Source organism: Columba livia, chromosome 28 (assembly GCF_036013475.1).
Source record: "Columba livia isolate bColLiv1 breed racing homer chromosome 28, bColLiv1.pat.W.v2, whole genome shotgun sequence".
NCBI lineage: Eukaryota > Metazoa > Chordata > Aves > Columbiformes > Columbidae > Columba > Columba livia.
In genome coordinates this window covers 207,607-234,080 of record NC_088629.1, presented here as the reverse complement: position 1 = coordinate 234,080, position 26,474 = coordinate 207,607, and the positions used below count along the sequence as shown (strand labels likewise).

At 45.8% G+C, this 26,474-nt stretch overlaps 2 protein-coding genes, 2 long non-coding RNA genes and 1 other non-coding gene across 9 annotated transcripts; 1 reads left to right on the top strand and 4 right to left on the bottom strand.

The window, feature by feature from the left end:
• Positions 1-1,934: 1,934 nt before the first annotated feature.
• Positions 1,935-3,765, bottom strand: LOC102087430 (uncharacterized). Its single transcript, XR_010468331.1, has 2 exons — positions 3,530-3,765; positions 1,935-2,857 (listed from the first exon to the last, which is right to left on the bottom strand). It is a non-coding gene; the product is annotated as an uncharacterized LOC102087430 (transcript).
• Positions 3,766-5,823: 2,058 nt separating this feature from the next.
• On the top strand, positions 5,824-12,324 carry LOC110356242 (uncharacterized). Of its 5 annotated transcripts, none has more exons than XR_010468329.1 (6): positions 5,946-6,077; positions 6,171-6,356; positions 6,446-6,593; positions 7,544-10,117; positions 11,517-11,679; positions 12,202-12,324. It is a non-coding gene; the product is annotated as an uncharacterized LOC110356242 (long non-coding RNA). The 5 variants fall into 5 exon arrangements; XR_010468328.1 differs by lacking the exon at positions 12,202-12,324 and having other exon boundaries at positions 7,544-9,174; positions 9,441-10,117; positions 11,517-11,770; XR_010468326.1 differs by lacking the exons at positions 5,946-6,077; positions 12,202-12,324 and adding an exon at positions 5,824-5,936 and having other exon boundaries at positions 11,517-11,773.
• Positions 7,795-11,332, bottom strand: LOC135576527 (uncharacterized). Its single transcript, XR_010468330.1, has 2 exons — positions 10,917-11,332; positions 7,795-8,974 (listed from the first exon to the last, which is right to left on the bottom strand). It is a non-coding gene; the product is annotated as an uncharacterized LOC135576527 (long non-coding RNA).
• An 856-nt stretch (positions 12,325-13,180) lies between the features above and the next one.
• On the bottom strand, positions 13,181-16,957 carry LOC106146038 (uncharacterized). The gene is made up of 2 exons (XM_021282822.2): positions 16,806-16,957; positions 13,181-14,699 (listed from the first exon to the last, which is right to left on the bottom strand). The coding sequence occupies exon 2, from the start codon at positions 14,682-14,684 to the stop codon at positions 13,536-13,538; it is 1,149 nt and encodes a 382-aa protein (XP_021138497.1). The 5' UTR covers positions 14,685-14,699; positions 16,806-16,957; the 3' UTR covers positions 13,181-13,535.
• Positions 16,958-19,258: 2,301 nt separating this feature from the next.
• Positions 19,259-22,785, bottom strand: LOC102087249 (keratin-associated protein 10-9). Its single transcript, XM_065042716.1, has 2 exons — positions 22,628-22,785; positions 19,259-21,747 (listed from the first exon to the last, which is right to left on the bottom strand). Exon 2 carries the CDS (start codon positions 21,724-21,726, stop codon positions 20,371-20,373), a length of 1,356 nt encoding a protein of 451 aa, XP_064898788.1. The 5' UTR covers positions 21,727-21,747; positions 22,628-22,785; the 3' UTR covers positions 19,259-20,370.
• Between the last annotated feature and the right edge of the window lie 3,689 nt (positions 22,786-26,474).

Here is a 26,474-nt window from a genome sequence, read left to right as displayed (position 1 = left end):
CACAAGGGCACAGTGCTGGCTCATGGTCATCCTGTTGTCCACCAGGACCCCCAGGTCCCTTTCCCCTACACTGCTCTCTAATATGTAATTTCCCAGCCTATACTGGAACCTGGGGTTGTTCCTGCCCTGATGCAGGACTCTACACTTTCCCTTGTTAAATTTCGTCAGGTTATTCCCCACCCAACTCTCCAGCCTGTCCAGGTCTCTGGATGACAGCACAGCCTTCTGGCGTGTCACCACTCCTCCCAGCAAACTTGCTGATAGTACACTCTGTTCCCTTGTCTAAATTGTTAATGAATATATGGAACAATATTGGCCCCAGTACTGATCCCTGAGGCACTCCACTAGATACTGGCCTCCAACTAGACCCTGCACCATTGACTACCACTCTCTGGCTTCTCTCCTTAAGCCAGTTTGCAACCCACCTCACTACTCTGTTGTCTAGACCACACCTCCTCAACTTAGCTGTGAGGATGCTGTGGGAGACTGTGTCAAAGGCTTTACTGAAGTCAAGGTAGACCACATCCACCGCTCTGCCATCGTCCATCCACCTTGTTACATTCTCATAAAAGGCTATGAGCTTGGTCAAGCATGGATGGCTTGGTAAAGCCTTGGTAAAGCCATGCTGACTGCCCCTAATAACCCTCTTATCTGGCTGAAGTGGTAAAGGTGGAGGGCTGCCTTGGTTGCAGCGACCATGAGATGGCGGAGTTCAGGATCTCATGTGGCAGGAGCAGGATAGCAAGTAGAATTGCAACCCTGGATTTCAGCAGGGCAAACTTTGGCCTTTTCAGGCAATTGCTGGGGGAAATCCCATGGGCAAGGCTGCTTGAAGGTAAAGGGGCCCAAGATAGTTGGTTGGTGTTCAGGGACTGTTTCTACCAGGCACAATATCAGAGCATCCCAACATGTAGGAAGTCAAGGAAGAGAGCCAGGAGACCTGCGTGGTTAAACAGGAACTGCTGGGTGTGCTCAAGTGGAAGAGGAGAGTTTATAGACCATGGAAGGAGTGGCTGGCCACTTGGGGAGAATATCAGGCTGTTGTCAGAGGGTGTAGGGAGGCAACTAGGAAAGCTGAGGCCTCCTTAGAATTAAACCTGGTGAGGGGGGTCAAGGACAACAGGAAGAGCTCTTTCCAATCCGTGGCAGATAAAACTAACAGCAGAGGCAATGTAGGCCCACTGAAGAACGAGGTGGGTGCCCTGGTGACAGAAGATACAGAAAAGGCAGAGTTACTGAATGCCTTCTTTGTCTCTGTCTGCTCTGCTGGAGGCTGTCCTGAGGAGCCCATTACTGCTGAGGCCCCAGAGGAAGTTGGGACAATGGAGGAGTTTGCCTGGGTTGATGAGGACTGGGTTAGGGAGCAATTAGGCAATCTGGACATCCATAAATCCATGGGTCCGGATGGGATGCGCCTGCGGGTGCTGAGGGAGCTGGCTGAGGTCATTGCTGGACCGCTCTTCATCATCTTTGCCAAGTCTTGGGAAATGGGAGAGGTGTCTGAGGATTGGAGGAAAGCAAATGTCACTCCAGTCTTCAAAAAGGGCAAGAAGGAGGACCCAGGTAACTATAGACCAGTCAGCCTTACCTCCATCCCTGGGAAACCGATGGAATGACTTCTCCTTGGTGCCATCTCAAGGCATGTCAGGGATAAGAGGGTCATTAGGGGCAGTCAACATGGCTTCACCAAGGGGAAGTCGTGCTTGACCAACCTCATTGACTTTTATGAGGACATAACAAGAGGGATGGATGATGGCAGAGCGGTGGATGTGATCTACCTTGAGTAAGGCATTTAACACAGTCTCCACAGCATCCTCACAGCTGAAATGAGGGAGTGCGGTCTGGATGAGCGGGTAGTGAGGTGGACTGTGGTTCTGTGATTCTGTGGTTTGTAACTAAGAAATTGCAATGAAATGAATGCCAGAAGACAGTGCTATGATGCAACAGGGCTTTAATACAAACAAGAAGTGGAATACATTCTTGCAGAATGAGGCAATGCATAGACAAAGACTGTCATTTCCATTTCAACAAGGACTACAATCAATCAGTGTTCAGAGGAGCACAGGGCTCACAATCCATTCTTCTTTCAGCTAGACACTTTCACGGTCAGGTCCCATTACATTTCTTAGTCTCTTCAGGTTCAGAAAGAACAAAACATAACATGAGCAAATGACAAAGTGAGGCAACATTGGGATCATAAGCCTTAGACATAACATAGCGCAAGAAGATCCCAAGCAACCCCGGCTCCTACTGACATCAGCTGGAGCAGAGGCTGCTTGGTGTGTCTGATTTTCAGATCTATATGTCAACTATTAGTTTGTATCTGATTGTTCTTTCAGTCATGACTCGTTCTTAAAGATTTAAAATGGCCCGTAGTTTCCATAGCGATACCTATAGTATCCTCTGGGAGAAAAGGGGGAATAATATCTACCAAATCTTGAAAAATATGTGTTTCGGTAAAAGCTTCCTAAAGGGAAGATTCCACTGCCACATGAGCTCCCCCCACCATGTGGACACTCTCCCATTCCGCCACCTCCAGAGCCCATTCCGCCACCTCCAGATCCCATTCCACCACCTCCAGAGCCCATTCCGCCACCTCCAGAGCCCATCTGACCCTCAATTTCAGGTATGGCAGTTCCCACAATGCTTTCCTGAGGGCATGAGCTGATAATGGGTCCTGGGAAAGTCACGACAACAGGTGGTGCATACACAATTGCTCTTGAATCTCCGCATGAGCTGACACATGGTTCATTCCTACTGTCGACAAATGGTTGTGAGCATGTCACTTCACACGGTGGACCACAACGGGCACTAAGCATCTGTCCATAGGAAGACATCTTTCCAGAAGGTAATCAACCTGAAAGGCAGAGAGTGCACTAGCTTGGTAAAATCACATCCAGAGGAGTGAAAGAAGAAACTGTGGTATAGTAATACAGGTTGTGTAGATGCTTTGAGCAATGCTGATACATATGTCCAAGTCAACTACACCAATAGTTAGTGGCCAAAAAAATAATAAAAAATAATAACCTTTTTCTAAGGTACAATCCATTCCACTCTGAAGTAGACTTGTGCGTTACAGATGTCACCAATCAAGTAAGATGAATTGCTGGGTAGAGGCTTCCAGTCTACTCCACTACTCTCTAATGCTCCATTGCCCCATAGCCTATTCCTAAATGAGTTCGGGGAACAACGCCTCTCCTTCCTCTTCCCTCATCATTGCCTTTGCTGTACTTTTTGTCTGTGAGTCTGTCCTAATCCCAGCAATATTTTCTGGAGTGTCCTGTCTCCATAGATATATGCCCATTTCCTAGGAATTGCTCCCATCTACATTTTTGAAACTCCCGTTCATGTTTTCCTTCACATTTGGCGATGCCTGTATTCACCCTATTTGCAAGTTAGTTTCCAATTAAAACATTTTCAGAAAAAAAATGTCCTACCCTAAAATAGTGTAGGATATATAACCTCATATTAATGCTACTTGTAAATCCAGATCTACAATTATGAACGGATTAAGTTAAATCAGACTTACCCAGTCACCAAGAAGAATAAGTCAGTGGAGGCAGCTACAGAGACCCGAGCTATGAGCACTTTTATATGCTGTCACAGAGAACAGAAATCGGGAGATAGATACCTTTGCGCAATTGTTCTTTACATCTTGTGAAACAGAATGTTTTCCCCTGGTGATGCCTTGCTTTGTTGTAGCTGTTTTGATAACAGCTTATGATTATTAGATAATTTCTAATCCCACACAGCACGATGCGTGCACTTCATCCATCTTGTCTTTTCAGTGAAAATCTCACAGTAAATTGAGGTCAGTTTTCTCTTAAATACTTGCGAATACTTGTGAAGGTAGTTCAGAGACGGGTAAACTACACACTGCTACTCAGCACAGAATTCCAGTTTTTAATTTGTGGGGCAATAATAACCAGTGGCCTTGTGGATTTTTGCTCTTTAAAGTAGGAAATCTTTTTTACATTAAAGAGCCACTAGTGTCTATGGCCACTGCGGACTCAGTCCAGGGGTTTTGGGAGTGGAGTTTATGACTTGGGACTGTCCTTTGGACAGATGTTGTCCTACATGACTATAACACATCCCAAGTAGAAAGTGAGACATCAAAGCAGTTTATGAACTCCCCTGTGAGCACTAGGATTTTGTACAACCATCCAATTAGAAATTCAGCTAAAGAAAGTCGCCCATTCAAGCTTTTATGATTTATCATCAGTTCCTTATCTCAAGGAATCATCTGCTTCCCAGGTGCCTTCAGAAAAAGCACAGAAAAGTACTAATAACTATGAAGAAATTGAATTTTCCTTTCCCAGCATGCTTGTTGGAGGCCAATATGAGGAGAGGACAATACACATTACCTGTGTACATAAACAATGGAGATAAGACAGCAAGCTGTGCAGAATAACACAACTCACATAATTTGAGGGAATGCGAAGTAAGTAATAATTACAGCAATTGACACCTGAAGGAATTAAAGGAGTTGCCAAACCAAATATTTTATAAAAGTTAATAAGGACTTCATTGGATTTGAGGTTTTTCCACTGTAAAGAAAACTTGTTCAAAACACAGCTTAACACATGCTGCAGAAAAATGACACTGGCTTGGCCATCCATACAGTTTGCGTTCTGTAATCAGTGCTTTTCCCTGGCAGCTTTCATATTTTCACAGAATCCCAGAATGTGAGGGGTTGAAGGGACCTGGAAAGCTCATCCAGTGCAAACTCCCCCGGAGCAGGAACACCCAGATGAGGTTACACAGGAAGGTGTCCAGGCGGCTTGGAATGTCTGCAGAGAAGGAGACTCCACAACCCCCCTGGGCAGCCTGGGCCAGGCTCTGCCACCCTCACCCTGAAGAAGTTTCTTCTCAAATTTAAGTGGAACCTCTTGTGTTCCAGTTTGAACCCCAGTACTGACCCTTGAGGCGCTCCACGAGATACAGGCCTCCAACTAGTGCTCATGGTATGTGTTAGTATTGCCAGAATAGATCTATATTCCCATATCACCTCATGTTTCACAGAGGTGTGGTGCCAACATCCAATTTAATAATATATTAATTGTAAAGCTATTAATTAAATCTTCATTGTGGTTCATTACCTAATTCAGCCTGCTAATCTCAGCAAGAAAAACCAGTAGTTGACTTTTAGTTCCTTCAAGGCTATTAGATTAAAAGAGTGCTGATCTGGTGGCACAGAACCATGTTAAGTTAATTTATAATTGAGTTTAGAGACAGAGTAGGCTCTTGTCACAAAAGGAGAAGGGATAGCCGAGCTCTGCTATCCAGTGGAAATATCTGAATTATGGTGCCAGTTCTTCTAGTGCCGTAAATAACTGTGTCACACTGCTTCTTTCAACTTGGGTCAGTAAGGCTGAAACTTCAGCTTGAGTAGAAAGCTGCCACAAAGGCCAGTGCACTCCTCTCTTGGTGTCAATAACCCACATCATGACTTGAAAAGGATTTAAACAGGAAAAACAGCCCTGCACCAGCACCTTTTCCAGGCATCCCATGCAGGATCAGTTCTGCCTCTTCTGTGTCTGTCCCATGCCTTGGTCTCCCTGGCCCCATTGTAAATTTGGCTTGCGTGTGATATTTGAATTATAATGACAGGTTATAAGTAATAAGACCAATAATAGTTAGGTGTGTCTAAGTCTTGGATCCACCCTTATGTGTAGAGTATCCCTAGACAGGTTAGGTGGCTTTTGGGCATCAGTTATCCCATGATAAGATGAAAACTTTCTGTGCCATGCAGGTGTAAAAAGAAGGAAGGTTTGCAAGGAGCAATGAGAAGATGATGTGGGATGTTATAATGACAATGAAATGCGGCATCCTTTACAATGACTCAAACAGCAGGGGAAGGTGGAGGAACAGCTGGGTTCTCAGGTGCAAGGTGATATGGGTGGAAAGCTTTGAAACAAGCAGTGTAAAAGCAACAGGTGAAATGTGTTTGTTGTTTGTGAGAGGGTATTAAATGACAGACAAAGGAAAGGTGGGGGGGTAAATTGGCAGGAAGATCAGAGGTACTGGGGGCTTTGCTAGGCTGTTAATCAAAAGCCTCTGAGATATGGCTTAGGCATGTGAGTAAACAATATTGGGGGTACTCTGAAAATGTAATGTGCTAATATACGCTGGGTGAACCTGAATCACAGAATGACATGCTTCCATTTCAGATAGCAGAGCACTATGGAGTATGGTATGGATACTACACATAAATTTCTCAAAAGAGATCAAGCTCAAAGATCCTGGGCTGAAGTGCTAATGGCTCTTCCCTAAAAACATCAGCAAGACTCTTGGGAGACAGGCTATCTTGTGCAAACTGCTTTATTCTCAAGAAGAACCAAGTTAGTGGTTTTCAGGTATGTATTTAAAAAAAAAAAAAAAGTAATAATTTGCAAATCATTTTCAGCAGGTGAGTATCACTTTCTGAATCCCATTGTGTAACTAGATTACTGTTAAACTCCTTGAACTCTTGGACTGGATAATGTGGAAATGATGAGTCAAGACTGGGTCTTTTGGACTGGAGGTTCCTGAGAACTCCACCCTTGCTGATGACCTCGTTACCAAATTTTTCACAACAATTTTGCGTGACCCAGGTAATCAACAAAGCTTATATCTCTGCCTTGCCTCCTAGCTTATCTAGGGAGTGGCGCTGAGACAGTTTGCAAGCTAGTCTTCCAAGATACAATAATTACATCTTCATAATGGATCAATAAACTAGGGCACATGCTAAGACCTGTAAGATAAACAAGCAGATTTACAGTATTTCCCATCTTGTAAAAGGAAGAATTTAAATATATATACATTGAATATATGGGGAACTCATCTTAGAAAGAGTAGATTTATGAGGGGGAGTCAGGGAGGATACATGGGCTGCTCATCCCTGAGGCAGCTACTCGGGTGAGCAGATCACAGTGAAAGCCCGGGGGGCTGCAGCAGACAGATGGGCAAACTCTGTCTTCCCCGGGAGACAGGCAGGATTCCAGGCTGCTTAGCATGTTTTCGTATGATGTTTTAATGTTGCTGTAAAGTTCCCTGCTATCCCTTTTCTCCTTGAAGTTGTCTCTGGGAAAAGAAATGCATCTGAATGTGGCTGCATGGGCTGCTTGCAGAATAAGGTGCACATCCTGATGTTCATGGGCATCTGCCTCCACAGCTGAGAGCAAATTGTTAAATAGTAGCTCTCAAGACTCAACAGCCCAACAATAGGTAATTTGAGTTTAGTCAAGTTCCACATCTCAGTTTTAGGGCCAAGTTTACCAATCAATTTTATTTCACTTCTGTTAAACTGGCCTTTTAGCTTGCAAACACTGGCAGAGGCAACCAGTCATAACTGTAGTAATATTTTTCTTGGGACCAAAAGGACAATGCTTACACTTAAAATGTGTGGAAATATTTAGAAGAATAGAAGCTTAGAATGTGATGGGGAGTGGGAGCAGAGAGGTGTGGGGAGCAGGGAGTAGCTGGGTTTTTTCTTGAACCAAAGTAAGTAATAAGGAACATTTCTCAGAATGTCATTCCTTTTCATCTTCTTATTGCTTTTCAGCTGACACATCAAGCCATGAACTCTCAAAACCACAAGCTGTATGTAGCAGGAAGAGGAACAAGTAAAAGCCATGAGATGAAAGTGAAAATGGAAGTCTTGTGAACAAGGCTGGGGAGTGCATGAGGGGGTTGGCTATTTTCTCATTTCATGGGTCAGTGGGACTGACAGGTATGTTTGCCATCTAAATTTCACTGGCAGGTACCTGAAAATCAAGAGTGGAAGAGGAAAAAAAAAAAAACCAACAAGAAAACTGCCATGATAATGAAGAATAATTTTAATGCAAAGGGAAAGGACAGAACAAAACTGATAGAACAAATAACGGCAAAAAGGGCACAGTTCCAGATGCAGATTCTGCCACTCATAAACTGCATTCAGACTTCTATATACAAGTGATAATTTCATCAAATAGTTTTTTTCCTTTCTTAAATAAAATTAAAGGGGAATCAGTTTGTTTTCCACTCCTTTCCTACAGTGAAACTGAAAGCCAGAAACAAATGACGTGTGTGCGCATGTTTGTATATATTTATCAAAGGAAGAAGTGGATTTCCTGGTGACTAATTCTCTTAAATGCAAAGACCAGTCTAATTAGCATTAGCAGTAAAAGGGTTTGTCACATCTTAATTGACCATTTTTGTGGTGTTCTTGAAACAACTGCTGCCTTCCTTTTTCTGGAAAGCAATGGAAAAAGAACAATTTGTTATCAAGAATCAGATCCTATATGTTTCAAAGGTCAGGTTAACACAAGGTAGAACAGGGAGAACTTTTACTCTAATTACCTGCCTGAGAATATAGTTGAGGAAAAACCTATGAATTTAAGGTAAAGCATGATTTGAAGAAGACACAGGTACATCTGCTTTGGAGAGGCAGAAGGAGTCTGCAAGGCCTTTGGACTTGGTCATGGGGATTGGTACCACTATGTTATGCTTCTGGGATCTCTATGTCCTCACTTGCTGGATCTGTGTTTTCAGTTTCTGATTTCTCCTTCTCTGGAGCATTGTCTTCCCTCTCGCTCTCAGATGGCTGGTAGCATCTGTAGCTGGGTCTACTGCAAGGATGCATCCAGCGGGAAGAAAACACGTAGGAGCACCGTGGTGCACACCGAGGCATGGATTTTGGAATGAATCTCTCTGCAGGTGACTCTGAGCACAGGGATTCTGCTCCTAAAGTTGTTGGCAGGGTTGGGGCACCTCCCTCCAGGACTGCAGAAATTCCCACTACTGTCTCCTGTGGGCACGTGCTGAGGATTGGCCCTGGGAATGTCACAATGACGGGAGGGGGGTATATAATGACTCTGGAGGTGCCGCAGGATACAATACAAGGGTCATTGCAGCTGGTAGCAAGAGGCTTTGGGCACTGCACATCGTAGAGTTGGGAACACTGTCCTGTGTCCCACACCCCACCAGAAGACATCTGGGAGAACTGGTGACAAACCTGCAGGACAGAATGGAGACCACAAGAGCTTGTCACAGAATGCTTTCACCCCATGCCCTGCCCATCATCCCACAGACCCCTGCACCTCAGGAAGGACTCCTGCTCCTCTCTCTTGTTCTCCTGGCAGGGAGGATGAGGAGCTTAACATGGCTAGGAATGTTCTGCATTGTGATGGAGAAGGCACAAGTGGTGCAGCTCAGGTATTTCAGTTATACGGGCTTACAGGTAACAGAGATGCTATAGCAGAGGCAACAAGAATGTGTGATTTCAAGAAATGAAGCTCACAGGCTTGTCCCCTTGCTCTACTTACCTGTATCTCCATCACCCTGAGTCCTTTTCACCCTGCCTCCGTGTTCCCGAAAATGTCCAGGGCTAACTAATCTCCATCCCATTTTATCACTGCCGTCTCTTGCCCACAGGTCACTGTCACCTCTGCAGTACCTCTTTTTTCCTCTCCCAACTACAGATCCTGTCTGGACAACCATCAAGAACAACTGGAGAAGTTCTGTCTCCGTAGCTGCTGCTGATGCTATGAGGCTACTGATCATACAGAAATGGGTACTTTATATCCCTGTACTGGAGTGTCCTTGCCTGGGATTGATTGTTTGTCTCAGTGATAGGGCATACCCAGCCCTCATTAGGATAATCATGTGTAATAAGGTTCCTGTGCCTCTGAGATTGTGCTGGGCAATGTATCAGTGCAAGGCTGGAGAGATTCTCTGTCCGGAGAGGTTCATGCAGACTAACAAGTCCAGTCAGACAGGACTGGGAGGAAAAAACATCATTGCGGCTCTGCAAGCTGAGCACCAGTGTGCAAGAGGTGGGAAGATTTTATTTTGGTGCCATTCTGCATGCTAGTCCTGACCTAGGAAAATCTTGCCTTCAGGTGTCTCCAGAGGGTTTGCAGAGACCATCTGTGACAAAGCCAAGACCTTAATGGAGATTTTTGGTTCTTACATTTTTGCCCTAGACCCTGAAATCATCTTTTAGGTCATTCAACTGGAACTAGTTGCAAAAAACGTGTTGTTGGATTTATCTATTAAAGTTAAAAACTCCGTGATGTAGATGATTACCTATAAAGTAACCACTTATGTCCCTGGAGAAAACCAGGCACTTCTAGAGTACAGTCCAGCTCATTCAGAGGTAGGTGCTTCAATAAGTCATGTGAAATGCCTGTTTCTGTCCACTGATTATGATGGGAATTTTAAAGGGGGAATCCCATTAGCTATTTTGTCCAGTGTTTTATGTCTGCCAATATTCAGCATCAGACACTCTCATCAGAAAAACTCTGAAGTCATTGAGTATGAAAACAACTGTACTTGCAGAGTTTATTCTTCATAATACTGCTATGGTAAGTGTCTTAACCCAGAGAACAGACTGTCAACAGACCTGCATGAATGACCAACTGAAAAGTGGGAGACATCACTTCTTAGGGAACTTAACTCTCTATTCTAGACATGTTTTGGGTGTGAACATGATCCTTCTGGCAGGAAGGGCAGAAGGCAAGAAGATTTTAGTCCCTTTTTATCCCTTTGAAAACTAAATCTTGCTGATTTGTTTTCCAGAAGTTTTTATTCACAAATATTAACATCTCAGTTCTACAATTTTTTTAATGAAGAAAATCTAATAATAATGTTATCTAAACTCTATCTGAATTAAGCTTAAAATGTCTTTCATCTTGGATGCCATGTACCTATACACAGTTAATTCATAATAATAAAATTACACTTCAATTTTTAAATAAGAATGTTGGTCCCCATAGATATTTTTAAGATTGGACACAGCACAAATACACAACTAAATAATATGTAGCCAACTCTTCTAGAAAGAACCTCATTAATATTTTTAGAAACCACAGAGTGGGTTGCTGTTAAACCCTAGCTCATGCTAAAGCAACACTTTACTATATGTAACTAATTAGACCAGGATAAATGGGACTTACCAGCTGTCCAGAAAGAAGTCAAGAGAAATGTCCAGAGGAGCATTGAAATCTTTATATGCTTTCTTAAGCTCCCAGGAAGATGAGACAACCTTTGTGCATGAGGTCTTAATTACTTTCCAAACAATTTTTTCCCATGTGTGCAACACTCATAATTACTATAATTATTTTAACATTGTTTACTGGTACTGTTCAATGTTCTATGGAACATACTGTTACATGCTATGGGGTTTCCTTTATATCATATCTTCATAGTCTAAATTAATTGCTGATGTGATTCTACCACTTCTGTCTCTATTAACATGGGAATGTAAAATTTGTCCAGCTTTGACTTAATCATTGACCATGTGATCAGTGGTTTGGAGACATCAACAGACATAATGTGTTCATATTGGCTGTATCTGCTGCTAGTTATGGGATTTTACCTCATTCTTCTAAATCCATTATAGTATTTAGTTGGAGGTACCATGGGGTTCATCTCTGTAAGTGGCTTGGAGGAGGTGAAGAATAGAATTTTGCAGACTGCACAGTGCCCATTTTCATTCACAATGAAACATTTGGTTATTTGCTTCCTGTCCTTTGTTTCCCTGGCTGTTGTCACAGCTTCAGCTGGAGGATGTCATTCTGCTTGGCAATCCTCCCTCCTGTCTAGGTATTGACCAGCTGCTGAGTGTCTGGCTCCAATCCCCATGTGTGACCAGAAGGCTAAGAAACACCACCTCTGAAGGATGCCCGTTTACAGAAGAGAAGACTGGAAGGAGATAAGGTAATAAACTGTCACTCTGGTCTTTCCATCGCCAGGACAAACACCTCCAGCTCTCCCAGCCTCCCTCCTCCTGCACCCAATGCCCTCACCACCTTGGCAGCCCCCGTCAACCTTGCTCCTGGTTGTCCATTGCTCTTGTGTTGAGCGCTCAAAACCAGATGTGGAGGTCTGGATGTGGCATCCTGAGTTCCAGCTAGAGGGGAATAAAGACTGTTCTCTGACTGCTTGGCTATGCTCTTGTTCAGCCTGTGATTGGCTTTCACTGCCACAAGGTTGCAGCATTGCCTCGCATCACCTTTTGGGCCGCTAGGGATTGTATGGGATTGATCCCATGTAAGCCAAGCAGGAGAGAGCTACTTGCTCATGCTGTTCTTCTCTTTTTCTTTGAATTCCTCGGAGTTAGTGATTTACCAGAACTTGGTGTATTGTCTCTCCCCATGGCCTGCAAGCCTCCTCCTAAACTTGGAGGAGTGCTGGTAGCATCAATCTCATTTTTTACATGCAAATCTATCACTTCTTTAGAAGTCTGTGGAAATCCTGCTTGGTCTGTTTGGTGTGCTGCAGAGGAAGCTGCGGAGATAGGAGGAGGCTTTCCTGCTGGGATTTGCCCTGCGAACTGGCTGAGCAGAGCAAGGCAGTGAAGCAGAGGTAGGAGCAGCTGCTGGATCTCACTGTGCCTTTAGATGGTGGCAGAGAGCTTCTGCTTCCCCAGTGCCGCCCCAGGAGCACCTCCTGGGAGAGACCATGGTGTAGGCCAGGTATACAATGAAACATGACTTGGGACTTTGCCCCGTTTGTATTTATACCTAGGAGATCAAAATATTGATTAAGCATGGTCATTATTTCTTGCTGTCTACAAAAATGTTGCTGTCAAGGAACAGCTGAAGTTGAAAGTTAGTTTTCCCTCTGGCTGCAATTTTGTAACCACAGGCTATTGATGCTGACCACCCATCTGGTGCAGACAGGGCCAACTCAGGGTCACAGCATCAGAAGAGACCTTCTGTGGCGTCCCCTCTACCCCCTGCTATGCCATGGACTGTCCCACATGACCCATTTCACAACCTGTTCAGCAGTGGCTTGTCCAGAGACAAAACTGCAGAGCAGAGGACACCTGGGGGAAGTGTGTCCTTGCCCCAGGGTGCAGGACTGAAAAGTCTGCTATGTGACCTCTGTGCAAACCGGGTGTGCTCCCCGTGACGCTGGTGCAACTGAGCTAAGCCCAGATGGGTGGTAAGCTCCTGTCTGAAGAGTGTGAATGAGTAATTACTTCAGTTAATCCTTTTCCTGAATACCACTCTGCGCTGCTGCTTTTACTACATCTCTGGGTAACCCTTCAACACCAAGTTCTGTTACCACAGATGGTAAAACATTCTGGTCCTAAAAGCATTATTACTATTATTTTGCACAAAAGACTGATATAACAACAGGGAATAATTTTATCTGGTAGTAAGTATTAGAAACAGTTTTTAAAATTGAAAATAAATCAGACAGAGAGCAGGAATCCAGCTACAACCTGAGATTTAATCAGACTGGTACAACCAGCAATCAAAATTGATCCAGTAACACTAGAAGTCTCTTGGGGTGTGAACACTGTAACAGGGTTGTATCAGTAAGTTTAAAGTCTGAGCACCTGCTCAGTTATTTAACTTCTCACTAACATATTTTCTCTTGCAGGAATAACTGAAGTGCAGTCACAAAAGGAAGGCAATGTACTCTATAAGCTTAATATGGGTACAATAAGAGGAAAAATAAGGGCAAAGCTTCTCTAGGTGTTAGGAACTGGAGCAGGGGGAGAGAAATAACCTCAGACCTCAGGTACATAGCTTACTGTTTTCACAACTACTTCTTTATCTCCTTTAACACAGCCATTTTGATTCACAGCGACTCTTCTTGTGGTGGCATGAACGTTTCACTCCTCCCGTGTGACGCAGTGGAGAGTGCTGGGTGGTAGGTGTGTAGAGACACTTGGACTTGCTTAGGTTTTGTGTTGATGAGCTCTTGTACTTGACTCCCTCCTGTGACAGCAAGCATTTGCCTGCATGTTTCTGTGAGGAGCTCTCCTTTATTCCCTGCCCATGGGAGCACTTGGTCATCTGTTGCGGTGGCGGGCACTTGGTCACGTGTGGCGGGCATTTGGTCACCTGTGGTGGCAGTTGTGGACACTTGATCACCTGTGGTGGTGGTGGGCACTTGGCCACGTGCGGTAGCGGCGGGCACTTTGTCACCTGTGGCGGTGGGCACTTGATCACCTGTGGTGGCGGTGGGCACTTGGTCATGTGTGGCAGTGGCAGGCACTTGGTTACACACTGCTGTGAGGATGTGATATGTTCCTGTGTTGGGTAGCCCTTCATGCAATTCTGTGGGGGCAAGTTGCTCACATGCTCATGTGGGAAAGGCTGCATTATGCATGGCTGAGGGGGACACTCACTGACTCCCTGCAGTGGTGGGGAATAGCTGCTGGTCATCCCCTGCAGGGGCCGAGGCTCCCTGCTGTGCTGCTGTGATGAGCATTTGGATATTTTCTGTGACCTGCATTCATCTACGCACGAGGATGCGTTCTTGACCCCACATGGTGGGAACCTGAGTGTTTTCAGCTCAGGGTACTTGGATACGCATGGTGGGAGGCTTTTGGCCTCATGCTTTTTTTCAGGGCAGGTGTCCTTGCAGGGCTGGCAATCCTGCGTTGTGCATATCTTCAGGCTGGGCTTCCTACAAGGCAGGAGGTGAGTGGTCTCACAAGGCTCAGGGTACAGCAGGATGCACTGCTGGGCATGGGGCTGACAAGACAGCAGTGGTGTCTGGGTCATGCTTGGCTGTGGGCACATGTAAGCGAGAGGTTGAGTGTAGGTTTGCCATGTTGGCATCGGACACTTGATCACGCTCACTGGGTGGCACGTGGTACTGCATGCATCAGACCGGGGCATGGGCTGGAGGTTTTCAGTGATGTAACCCGATCCCGGGAAGTATAGTGGTTTGTATGGTTCCCCATAATAGTGCATGGTCATCCAAGGTGGTTATGCCTGAAATAAGCAGGAAAAATACAGAGTTTGCATAGACATCAGCTGTTTTCTTTATGATGTAGGACTCAGTTTCTCACAGGCATCTCTACATGGCAAGCCCACACTCGAGCTCTCCTGAAGGTCAAGAGGCTCTTCATGACTCACAACCAGGCTGCCATTACCCAGGTGAGGAGAGGAGAGTCTGTTCTCAGCTCCTGGCCCCACACCCTTCTTTTAGAGACCAGAAATAATTAGGGATTGGAACCTGTCACACTGAGGAGTTTTCATGCTGCCCTTCAAAGACCAGCTAAGTGTCCACCAAAACATCTGACCAAGGAGAAGTGGCATTATGACCCTGTGTCTTACTTCCTGGAAGCCTCCTTTGTCCTCACTGGGATGTCCTTTCATGTTTATATCCTGCAATTGCCAAGCACCAGAGATGAAAGCCAAACCAAAATTAAAGGTGTGTCCATGCTGTAATACTCAGGTGTGGTTGCAGTTCATGTGGGCAAACCCAAGCTGAGGTTAAATTAGCTAGCTGAGGGTAAGGACAGGTTTGTGGCAGCACGGAGCTCAGCACGTACAACCTGCCTGCTTGCCTGCCTGCTGATTCATGGTCCCACAGGGGTCTGTGGTTACAGGACTCTGAGCGTTAGCTCTGCTGTCTCTGCAGGCCTCGCAGTCCCAGCTTTATACTACTGTCTAGGCAAGCTTAAGAAAAGAGGAAATATAATAGAATTTTTTCAAAGTATTTGTTGAAACAATAGCAGGAAAGGAGAAGCTATCAAGGCAAAATCCCAACAGGTGTTAACTGGTCAATTTTCAGTGAGTTGGGAGAATTATACTGATTTAAATCAGCTTCTAGTGCTGCACTACGGTCATACCAAGCCATAGTGTTCCTGGTTTTTCATGCTGACTCAAAGTCCCACTATCAAACTGCCTGGTGTAGCAGCTTTGATGAAACCTCATCCTGGAACCCCTTGTGTGAGAAACACAAATGGGACTCTAGCCAAGACTGTGTCCCTGTGGAAGTGACAGGGTAGCACCATCCAGAGGTCCACACTTCCCTCCTTAAACTGCTGTGAATTGTCTCGCTCTGTCTTCACCATAGAAGTCACAGGAGAAATCATCCCACTCCATTCCCCTCTCAGGAAAATACCAGTTTCAGGAAGTTTTATGAGTTTTTAACAGAATCATTTTGAGTGGAACAGATACTGAAATCACTGACTTGTGAAAAATACTCTGATAGGAAATGGTTTTGTTTTTTTCCATTTTGACATTGTGTGGAGATTAAGGCATATAATTGACTGTAGAGAAACCACATTTTCTGAATGTCCCTAGTTCTGAATATAATTTCAGTAAGGATTTTATCTTCCAAAAGCCTATCACTGGTAGATGATCAACAATAACAATGCTGCGTGTTACTATCATTAGGAAAACTTATTATCACTACAGATATAATAATCATAGACCAATAAAAGCAACCAATTAAAAAACAATGATAGCAATTACTACTTCTACATGTACAATGTTGAACTATCTTGTGATGCTCATCAAGATAGAGAGCTTCTAAAACAGGGGGATTATTTGCTTCCAGGGTGTTGTTTTTATCTCAGACTTATTTTTATCATTGTTAGCCCAGGTAGAAATTTTAACATGCTCAGACTTAGCTGGAGAGTCTCTGCTGACTTTCACGTTGGCACTGAAGGTGATCAGCTTCTTAGTATTATAAGAAAAGTTGCATTGTTTAAATTCCATAAAATGGCAGTGAATTCCTCCATGCCACTTCCTTTAGAGTTGCCTTTTTGTGTGCAAGCTCATATCTGACTCCTGCCCCCATCAAGCCCTTTCTGTAGTCAATAGCTTCCTTTAGGCTAGATCTGGCAGAAAGCATAGAAGAGCCCCCAAATCCCATTCCTGACCTCGCAGTCCATCATAATTGCTTTCCCAATATTCTTCAGTTTAGCACAGAGGAGATGCTCCGGCTGTTAGAGTCGTGCATGCCGGTGCTGAAGGCAGCATGCCCCAAAGAATGCTTCTCCGCAAGTACACAAGCAGGACTCTGCCTGCTCTGGCCACCCAGGAACAAAACAGTATTTCAGGACCTCCATTAAAAGACAGACTTACCCACTTCATCTGTGAGAACAAGCGGAGAGAAGTGTCTAGGAGAGCCCCGTGATGGCAAAGCTTTTATACAGTGAATAAATGCCCTAGGGGAGTGAGGTGGTTTGGCTGGGTGATGCTCTAATTGCCAGTCCTGGCCAAGCCACGTGCAGCTTCACACCAGTGGGAATGGCTGTCCTTGCTCTGTGGGGCTGCTATCGCCACCTGGTAGTGCCGGGAGGTTTGGCGTACCTGTGAGCATCGTGAGGGGGAACTTCCTGATCCAATGTACCAAACCAGAGAAGCCCCTGGCAGGCCAAGGACAACCTGTACAGGGGCTTTTCACGGCCCTCATGCTTTGAATCCCCGAAGCATCATTGCCTCCCCTTTGCACATCCAGGCCCCACTGAAGGGACTGCCCAAGGGTCTCCTCATTTCCATGGAAGCTCCATGCATAGGGCCCTTCGGTGCCTTTGAAAACACCATCCAGGAAGGACTCTCAGCAACTTTTTGCAGACCATAATTACTGTGGCACGTAGACTTCCTTCACTTACACAGGGAACCAAGGGAAGAGAGTGGTGATTGTGACTGAGAAAGCCCTGGGCGAAGGGCAAGACAGCTACTAAAAAGGACTTGCCACAAAGTAAATATCCTGCCAAAAGAGGTGACGCTTTTCCGGCACAAAAAAGGGGAGAAGGGATGAGCAAGAGTGCTGGGGCAGCCTGGGGAAAGCAGGTTGGATCAAACCCGACTCACGTCATCACATTCCCTGCTCTGCTGCACCCTCTCTGCACCAGTCATGCCTCCCTGTGCTCCCTGTTTATGCCACAAATAAACCCAAGGGAAAATTAGCAGTGACATGAGCCTCAGTGCCAGAAGGGAATGTATTTTTACGTAGTCATATCTGCATAGGGGAAGGCCCCAACTTTTTTTTCCTCTAACGTGAATCTGACACCTATGAACTGAGTTCCAGTATGCTGGGAATTCAGGTGAGATCCCACACGTTCAAATAAAAAGAGATGAAATAAGTTAACTTTTAATGTAGGTGGGAAATTTCTCAATGGTATGAAGCAGACTATTGATCTCTGGCTTATGAACCACTGAGTAAATATTTCATTTCTGTTTTCACCAGAAAAGCCAGAAGCCTGAAGGTAGATTTATTTACATTTCTGATTTTCTGATGAAAATATTCCCTCAGTACCACAGAACCAAATACAGACAGAGTGCATGTTTTCCCAGTTGATACCAACACTCCAAGAGCAACAAAAAACAAAGGGAAGAATGTTTTCTCTAGGCTTATTTTCCTCAATGGAAGATGGAAGCACTGAATCTAATCTGGATTTCTCTTTCATTGTGTTTCACTCCCCTGAACTACAATGCTATTTTTAATGTTAAATGATCTGGCCAAGATTTCAGGAATCAAGCTGGCGTCAGAGACCAGGTAAGCAGATTAATACATTTTTTATAAGCTCTATAAATCCAGTTCCTGGGCAAGCTCGACATCAAGTAGCCTTCAAGTAATTCTAATATTCAGTTTAGTGTTTCCGGTGCAGGTAGCAAAATACTAACCCGATGATAACATTGTGCCCTGTCATCCAAATGTTCTTAATTAGCATCTGTAAATTCTTTTCATCTCAGGGAGACACACAGGTCCACGTGGGCCATTGTTGTGGGAGCTATTATTATTCCAAATTAAGCACAGGGGAAACTGAGGCATATTGCACCGCAGTCACTGGACAGTGCAGGGTGAGTAAGAGCCAGGGTAAGAACCAGACTCCGTCCCAACCACCTCTGAAACGAGCCTACGGTCTGACAGTCACCCCACCTGTATGAGATGAGGTCCTGCACCAGCCAGCTACCCACCACCCAGGAGAGCTTTCCTGACAATTCCCTGGGCTCTGGCCACTATGTGAAAGCCACAATGACGTGGCAACTCCTCGGAAGACCACACTGTTGCTCATTTATTGATTTTAAAGGGGACAGAACGTTGGGTTGTGAGAGCACCCCTGGCACTGCAAGGAAGAAGGAGGGCCGTGGTTGCTGCCGCTCTTACGCTCTGCCTCTCCAGGCCAATGCATCATCACTGGACATGCAGGAGGTGCCAAAAGGGTCTGCTCCCCCAGCACACGCTGTGCACCCCCGGGAAACAGTCAGACACTGCCTTGATGTTGCTAAATGCTGCCCTGCTCAGGTCTCAGACATCTGCTTGGCTTCAGAGGGCACCCCAGGTGGCACCCCAAGGTCAATGAGCAAGGGTGGAGCGGGGCAGGATGCAGGGCAGCGTCCCAGCCCCAGTCACACCCTTCTCTTTGTATTGCGACACATGTTTTTGCTCTCTAAATATGCATGATCTACTTAACGTGAGCCATTACTCATTTTACTAATGATGGGGCATATTACAGGATTTTTGTATTTTTCAGACAGGAGTTCACTATATTTAATGAAGAAGAAGCACCAGAGGGCAAAAAGACAAGATATTTAATCTGAGGTCAGGCAAATATATTTATTTAGGTATGTATATATATATATATATATATATATATATGTAGAATTGAAGTATACATATATATATATGGTTTGTTTTTAATACAGTGTAGAGTAGACATATTCAGGCAGCATAAAGGATATAGTTAATAGTTTCTAGAGCTCAAACGTTTGTAAAATAGTCGTGCTACAACTTCCAGTGTTATTTCAAACACTTTCTTTTGTTTCAAGTTGTGTTTTTGATATCGCTTAAAGCAACCAAGTGAATAAAAGCTTTCATGTATAAAATTTCAGCAAGGACCAACTTCACTGAGCCAGAAATCCTGTCTTATATAGGGACTCTACTGAGGTCTGCGCAGATTCAGTGTTTTAAAGCAGCAGGGGTTTCTGGCTCCCTTCTGAAATGAAGGCCATCGCAGTAAGATTCATATACCGTTTGCTTAGCAAATTTATGTTTGGTTTCCAAATCTGCGAGAGAAAACAGCTGTTTTGGAGAACTTGCAGCCTCATGGAATCCTTGCTAACTTAAATATTGTCTCCCAAGGCCAGGACTAAACCTGGAGCCGGGCATGGGCCAGCCCTCTGCTGGCCTCACTGTCAGTCCAGTTGATGCTGTCATGATCCGGATTTCTTAGACATTTCTATTTCTTTTTTTTCTCTCTCTCTTTTTTTTTTTTTTTTTTTTTTTAATTATTGTTATGTCTCTTGTTTTTGTCTCTTTTTTTTTTTTTTAAATTATTGTTACGTCTCTTTTTTTGTCTTTTTTTTTTTTTAATTATTGTTCTTTTTTTCTTTTTTTCTTTTTTTTTTTTTTTCCCTAAATCACTATGCACTTCAATCAGGTGAGAAATTAATAGCATCCCACTAAACTATGGCCTGTAGCAGATTAAGGTACAAAACACAGGCACCTGGAGCACAGCCATGGGAATAGTATCACAACCTGGCCCAAGACAGGGCCGAGCTACAGGGGAGCTACTGGAAAACAGAGATAAAGCAGACTTAAGCAATAGCAACAGTCAGCAGGCAGTACGAGGAGACACATAGCTCCTGCCCCAAAGCTATACCTGGCTCTTCTTCCATGGAGCTTCCTTTTCCCCACTTCTTTTCACCAGGGCCATTTGGACACAGAACAGTACTTCTTAGAGTGCCTTGAAACTTTCACTCCACCTGACTGACGTTGCTCTGGGACACACTTGGTGGCACACTGCTGCTGTGGGACACACTTGGTGGCACACTGCTGCTGTGGGACACACTTGGTCGCACACTGCTGCTGTGGGACACACTTGGTCGCACACTGCTGCTGTGCGACATACTTGGTGGCACACTGCTGCTGTGGGACACACTTGGTCGCACACTGCTGCTGTGTGACATACTTGGTGGCACACTGCTGCTGTGGGACACACTTGGTCGCACACTGCTGCTGTGTGACATACTTGGTGGCACACTGCTGCTGTGGGACACACTTGGTCTCACACTGCTGCTGTGTGACGTACTTGGTGGCACACTGCTGCTGTGGGACACACTTGGTCGCACACTGCTGCTGTGTGACGTACTTGGTGGCACACTGCTGCTGTGGGACACACTTGGTCGCACACTGCTGCTGTGGGACACACTTGGTTACACACTGCTGCTGTGAAACACAAGTCATCTCACACTGCTGTGGGACACAAATGGTAGTACACTTTGTGGCACACTGCTGAGGGACACACTTGGCCACACACCTGGTCGCACATTGCTGTGGGACGTATGTGGTGGCACACTTCTGAGGAACACAATCAGTCATGAACTGGTGTGAGACATACTTGGTTGCACGCTGCTGTGGGACACACGTGGTCACACACCTGGGTGCACACTGCTGCTGTGGGGAGTATATGGTCACACACTTCTGCGGGACGCACGTGGTTGCACACTGCTGCTGCGGGATGCTCTTGGTCAGGCACGGCTGCTGCGGCACACACGTGGTCACACACCTGGTCGGACACTGTTGCTGTGGGATGCACTTGGTTGCACACTTCTGCTGGGAGGCATAGGTGGTCACGCTCTTGGTTGCACACTGCTGCGGCACACTCTTGGTTGCACACTGCTGCTGTGGCACACACTTGGTCACACAAGACTGCTGTGACTCACCCTTGATCGCACACTTCTGCTGCGGTATGCAAGTTGTCACACAGCGAGTTACACATGGCTGCTGTAGGATGTGCTGGGTCACACCCTGCTGCTGCAGCACACACTTGGTTGCATACTGCTGCCGTGGCACACACTTGGTCACACACTGCTGTTGGGAGTAGCTGGAGGACATAATCTGCTGCTGGGGGATGCAGGGGGTCGCATACTGTGGGGTGCACAGTGTCGAGTGCCAGGTAGGCATTGGTGAGTATCTGGCATGGTACATCGTTGGGCACTTGATGGGGATGGGTTCCTGGTAGACTGGAGGGAGGCACTGCTGTGTGTAGCACAACATCTTGGCGAGGTTGTGGCAGGACTGGAACAACGTGAAAAAGCAAAGCCTTTAGACAAGCACCCGGCTGAGTTTCTTGAGGTCCTGTTGCTGCCCACACCACGGGGCCAGTTCACTTCACAAGGTGAAAGAGACACATACTGCCAGTGCTACACTCTCCAAACCATGCCAGCAGCAGCATAATTTTTAACTCTGAAACATGACACTAAATCAAACAATGAGGGAATTCAAAGGCATGCATCACTAAATATCTGGTGCCCATCACCTGGACCTCCAAGGGGGCGAGCTGATCTTGGAGGTCAGCAGAGGAATGGCTGATCTCAGAGCTGCCTTTCAAACATTAAATCCAGTTTTCCCCTCCTGTTTTTGGTTGGTAACTGCCTCTGACCTGTTGCTGATGTGTTGAGCATAAAAAAAACAATCTCTGAACCTCTGGCCACATCTGCCATAGCAGGAGAGGCAAATGGCACCCAAGGCACTGCTGCTTGGCAATCCCATCACACTATGAGCAGGCAGAGGTTCACAGGTCAGTCCCAGCATCATGAAGTTCGTGTTCATTAGGGAACCACAGCCAATTAAAGGGTAGTGATACCACGACTGAACACAAACCTGCTTATGGCATTATGTTCTCTGATACACCAAAGCCGCTCTGGCTGTCATCAGGCTCACCCCAAAGCAAACAACAGCAGCAGCACCCCAATTACTGCTAACAACCTTTTTCTCAGGAGTGTCTCTTGGAGTTGTCCAGCTACAGACACTGTGAGAGAGCGCATTCCCACCCCAACACAGCAATTCAAACCCGCTATTTTTAAAAAGTTTTCCCATAGAGCATTTTTATAAATAAAAAAGCAGAAACAAATCTGCATTTCAGCAGCTACAGAGGCTCAGCACAAGCCAGACTTACCCAGCTCCCTGGTGAGAACAGCTTTATGATGTGACCAAGTGAGCTCTAAGAGAAGGAGAGCTTTTATATAGCTACCAAATGTGCCTTGAAGGTATGAGGTACCCACGACATATCCTATTAGCTCCTATGCAAAAGCCATCCTGTGTGCAACACTGGTAGTCACTAGCATCAGTGTACTCATCCCTGAGGATGAATAGTTCAATGTCAGCTACCAATAGTAAGAGTAATTACCTTTTGTATAATCCTCCCTGGCATGGTAAGACTGAATGGTATTTGGAGAGGCAGGCAACAGTGGCATCCCCTGCCTCAGGGGTTTTGCAAGGCAGAATTGCACCCAATAACAGACAGTAATGGCTTTCCAGAGGGCTCACAGTCCCTGGAAATGTCACAGTGGTCCCCAGAAACAGGGCCATCCCATCACTTGGCTTCCTTCCACACATCCATGGCATCAGCTTCATTTTTAGGTCACATAGGCTGTTGGTGTCCCGATGCTCCTGTGATCCCAACACAATCACCTGTTATCAGAACAATGGGAATATGCAGTCCAGTGACTCTCAGATGAGCGGAAAAGATAAGCTGCAGTCATGTTTGATTGCAGCCCTTGCACAACAACCTCAGCTGTCAAAACTGTGACTGGCAGCACGACAGCCCACAAGAATCACCAGGAACAGATAAACTTCCTCCACTCCTGCAGGTGACTTTCTCAGTGCGTCAGCTTCTTATCACACACTGTGCTCAGATTAAGAAACTGCTTATAAAACTGAGAGATTAATATTTTGAAGACATTAAAGATCTAATCAATGCATTTATGTGTACATGGTCACACGAAATATCCCCAAAAAGTGACAATCTCTTCCTGCTCACTACAAGGCGAGCTGGGGGGGAATGCCCTGCCCAACAGCCATCTAGCACTGGCTGAGATGAAACCTGCACCAAGGGGATCAGTTCCAGAGTACATTTATTTAAAATAATGGTTTCTTCTGAACTAAAGAAATGGCTTTCCCCACGTGTTTTTTGAGGCCAAGAAAAAAGTGCATAAATATTTTTTTCAGTGCAACTGTATAATAAAGTTTAGCAGCTCATGTACAACTGTGCAACTGGTTCTCAGGGTTTGTCCATGGGTGAACCCCACACTGGGCAAGAGCCACAGTGGTTGAAATGGTTCCTCTACCATAGGCTTCTCCAGCAGGAACTAAACCTGACTCTCTTTAGTAAGCACTGAGTGTGTTTGTCTTTGCCTGAGCCACAAGAAACGTGGCTTTGTTGTGGCATCTGTCCTGCAGAAATTGGTTCTATGATTCAAAGCTGTAACTCTTCATTGCTTTTTAGCTTCAAAGGTCATAAGCATGATCCTTCTTGTTAATCAAGGTGAGCAGTTCACATTTATAGTATCTTAATTCTAGTCTGGATGCAATCACTGCCCAAACCTTCAAACAAATCCTTATTTCATTCAGTACTTGACTGATTTAAAAGCCGTCGTAACTCGATACTGGCACTCAGCTCTTGAGATCAGCTGATCGGGGCAGCTCGGCGGGTCCCGATCCAGCGAAATCTTCGAGGCACAGAGAAGCCTTTTTTTGGGTTTTTCTCTCTCAATCGGGCACTTTCGCTCTCCAGAGACCCGGCAGCTCGCGGCAGCCCTTGCGAGAGCAGCTGACATGAGTGGGCGTTGCCGATCACCCCCCGCCCCTCGTCTCGAAAAAGCCTCCGGGTGGGGCAGCCCATCGCTGCCCACCAGGCGCGGGAAGGAGCGATCGGCTTGTGCCGCGGGTGGGCGGCACCCACGCTGCGCTGCAGCAGCGGGGCCGTAACTCGCCCACCGGGGTGTAGAGCTTGTTACCTTTTGCTAGTTAGACTCTCACCTGTTGCCGCTGTCTCGTACTGTTGCCAACCGTGGTCTTGACCAGAACGAGAGCTTGCCTAATTTATTGAAAGCCCAGGTGAATTTTAATTATCTGATCACAACAATAATTTGTTTTTCATGTTAATACCCAGTGATATCGGTAAGACTATATGTCTAAACCATCTTAATCAGTACACTCCAAAACTACAGATTGAAAGAAAGAAAAACCCCAGAATGCCAATTAGGCTCCATTTTAACTTTAGCAACAGAGCAATTTTGTAGACTTTCACTATGTAACAATTTAATGAGTGTCTCACTTTCACATGACAATGCCTGTCAAAAAATGTGTGCTTCGGTTGTCATCATCATCTGTGCATATCCTGGTAGTGTCCAGCTTCTCCCCACAAGCCAGGCCTGCCCTGCTGTGGTTGTCAGGTCCTACGTTTTTTTAATGTGCCTGACTCAACCTGGAAAACAGCACGAGACAAAGGCGGGAAAAGACAGGGCTGTGACATGGAGAAGTACGAAGAGGGAAGCTGAAAAACATCCCGGAGGAGACACCAGGTGAGACATTAAGGAATCCACCACCTTCCCTTTAATAAGTCAGGAATGCAAGGGAGCACCGTCACAGTGCAGCCATTTTGGAGCATGAGCCAATGCACCAGGAATGCAAAGCTCCCTGCCTGCTCCAGAATTAGAAATCTGACAAAAGAACAAGCCAGTCAAAAAAGAAGACAGACAGAACAAGGTAAACTGGCTAGGCGCAATCTGGGATATCAAGTTGAAACCTCTTGTGGTGTAAAACCAGCCTTACTCTATTAATGGTTACAAAAGAATATCATTAAACTATGCAAAGAGCTGTAAAGCAGGAGGGAACCACAGTGGGGAGTTGTTAAGCACTAAAACTGGTGCATAGTGGAGGACACTAGGTGTATTAGGCCGTGATAGACAAGCCAAGTGAGAGAGTCCTCCTTTGAAGAACTAGATCTGCCTTGGAGAAGTACCCACGTGGGGCTGGAATGGCCATTTTCTCCAGTCTCTCCAAGACAGGCTGGGGATGAAGGGACTGGCAGCCCTGTGAAGAAGGACTTGGGGGTGCTGGTGGGTGAAAGATTGGACATGGGCTGACAGTGTGTGCTTGCAGCCCAGATGGCAACCACATCCTGGGCTGCATCACTGGCAGCATGGCCAGCAGGTCGAGGGAGGGCATTCTGCCCCTCTGCTCTGGTGGGACCCCACCTGGAGTGCTGCATCCAGCTTTGGAGCCCTCAGCACAGGAAAGGCATTGATCTCTTGGAGAGGGGCCAGAGGAGCTACAGGAATGATCTGAGGCTGGAACAGCTCTGCTGGGAGGACAGATTGAGAGAGCTGGGGTGTTCAGCTGGAGAAGAGAAGGGTCCAGGGAGACCTTAGTGTGGCTTTTCTGTACTTGAAAGGGGCTTATAAGGAAGATGGGGACAGACTCTTTGGCAGGACCTGTTGCTATAGGACAAGGGGTGATGGTTTTAAACTGAAGAGGAGGAGATTCAGGCTGGACACAAAGAAGATATGTTTGTTTTTTTTACAATGAGGATGGTAAAATACTGCAGCAGGTTGGCCAGAGAGGTGGTGGATAATTTCTGTGGCTCCTCCAGCCCCTCTCCAAGAGGTCAGTTTCACATCCTCTAGACTCACAGGGCACGGACATTTCCTCCAAGCTCTACGAGCCACTAGAGGGCAGCATTTGACATGCAACCATCTCCTGCAAAGCCTTGCAGAACCAGACACTGGTAGCTGCAAAACTGTCTTTAGATGCCCTCCCTCTCCAGGCAAACAGTTTAAACTAGCAACCTGTGAACTAGACACAGCCTTTGTGTCAGAGGACCCTAGTATGTGAATGGTCCTATTGCACCAAGGCATTGGCGTGGAGTTAAAGCTGAGTTGCCAATGCACGCTGCAGTCCAACCACAGCCTCCTGTTTCCACTGCTGTAAAAGCCAGAGTGCCTTATTCCAGCTGCTCATGT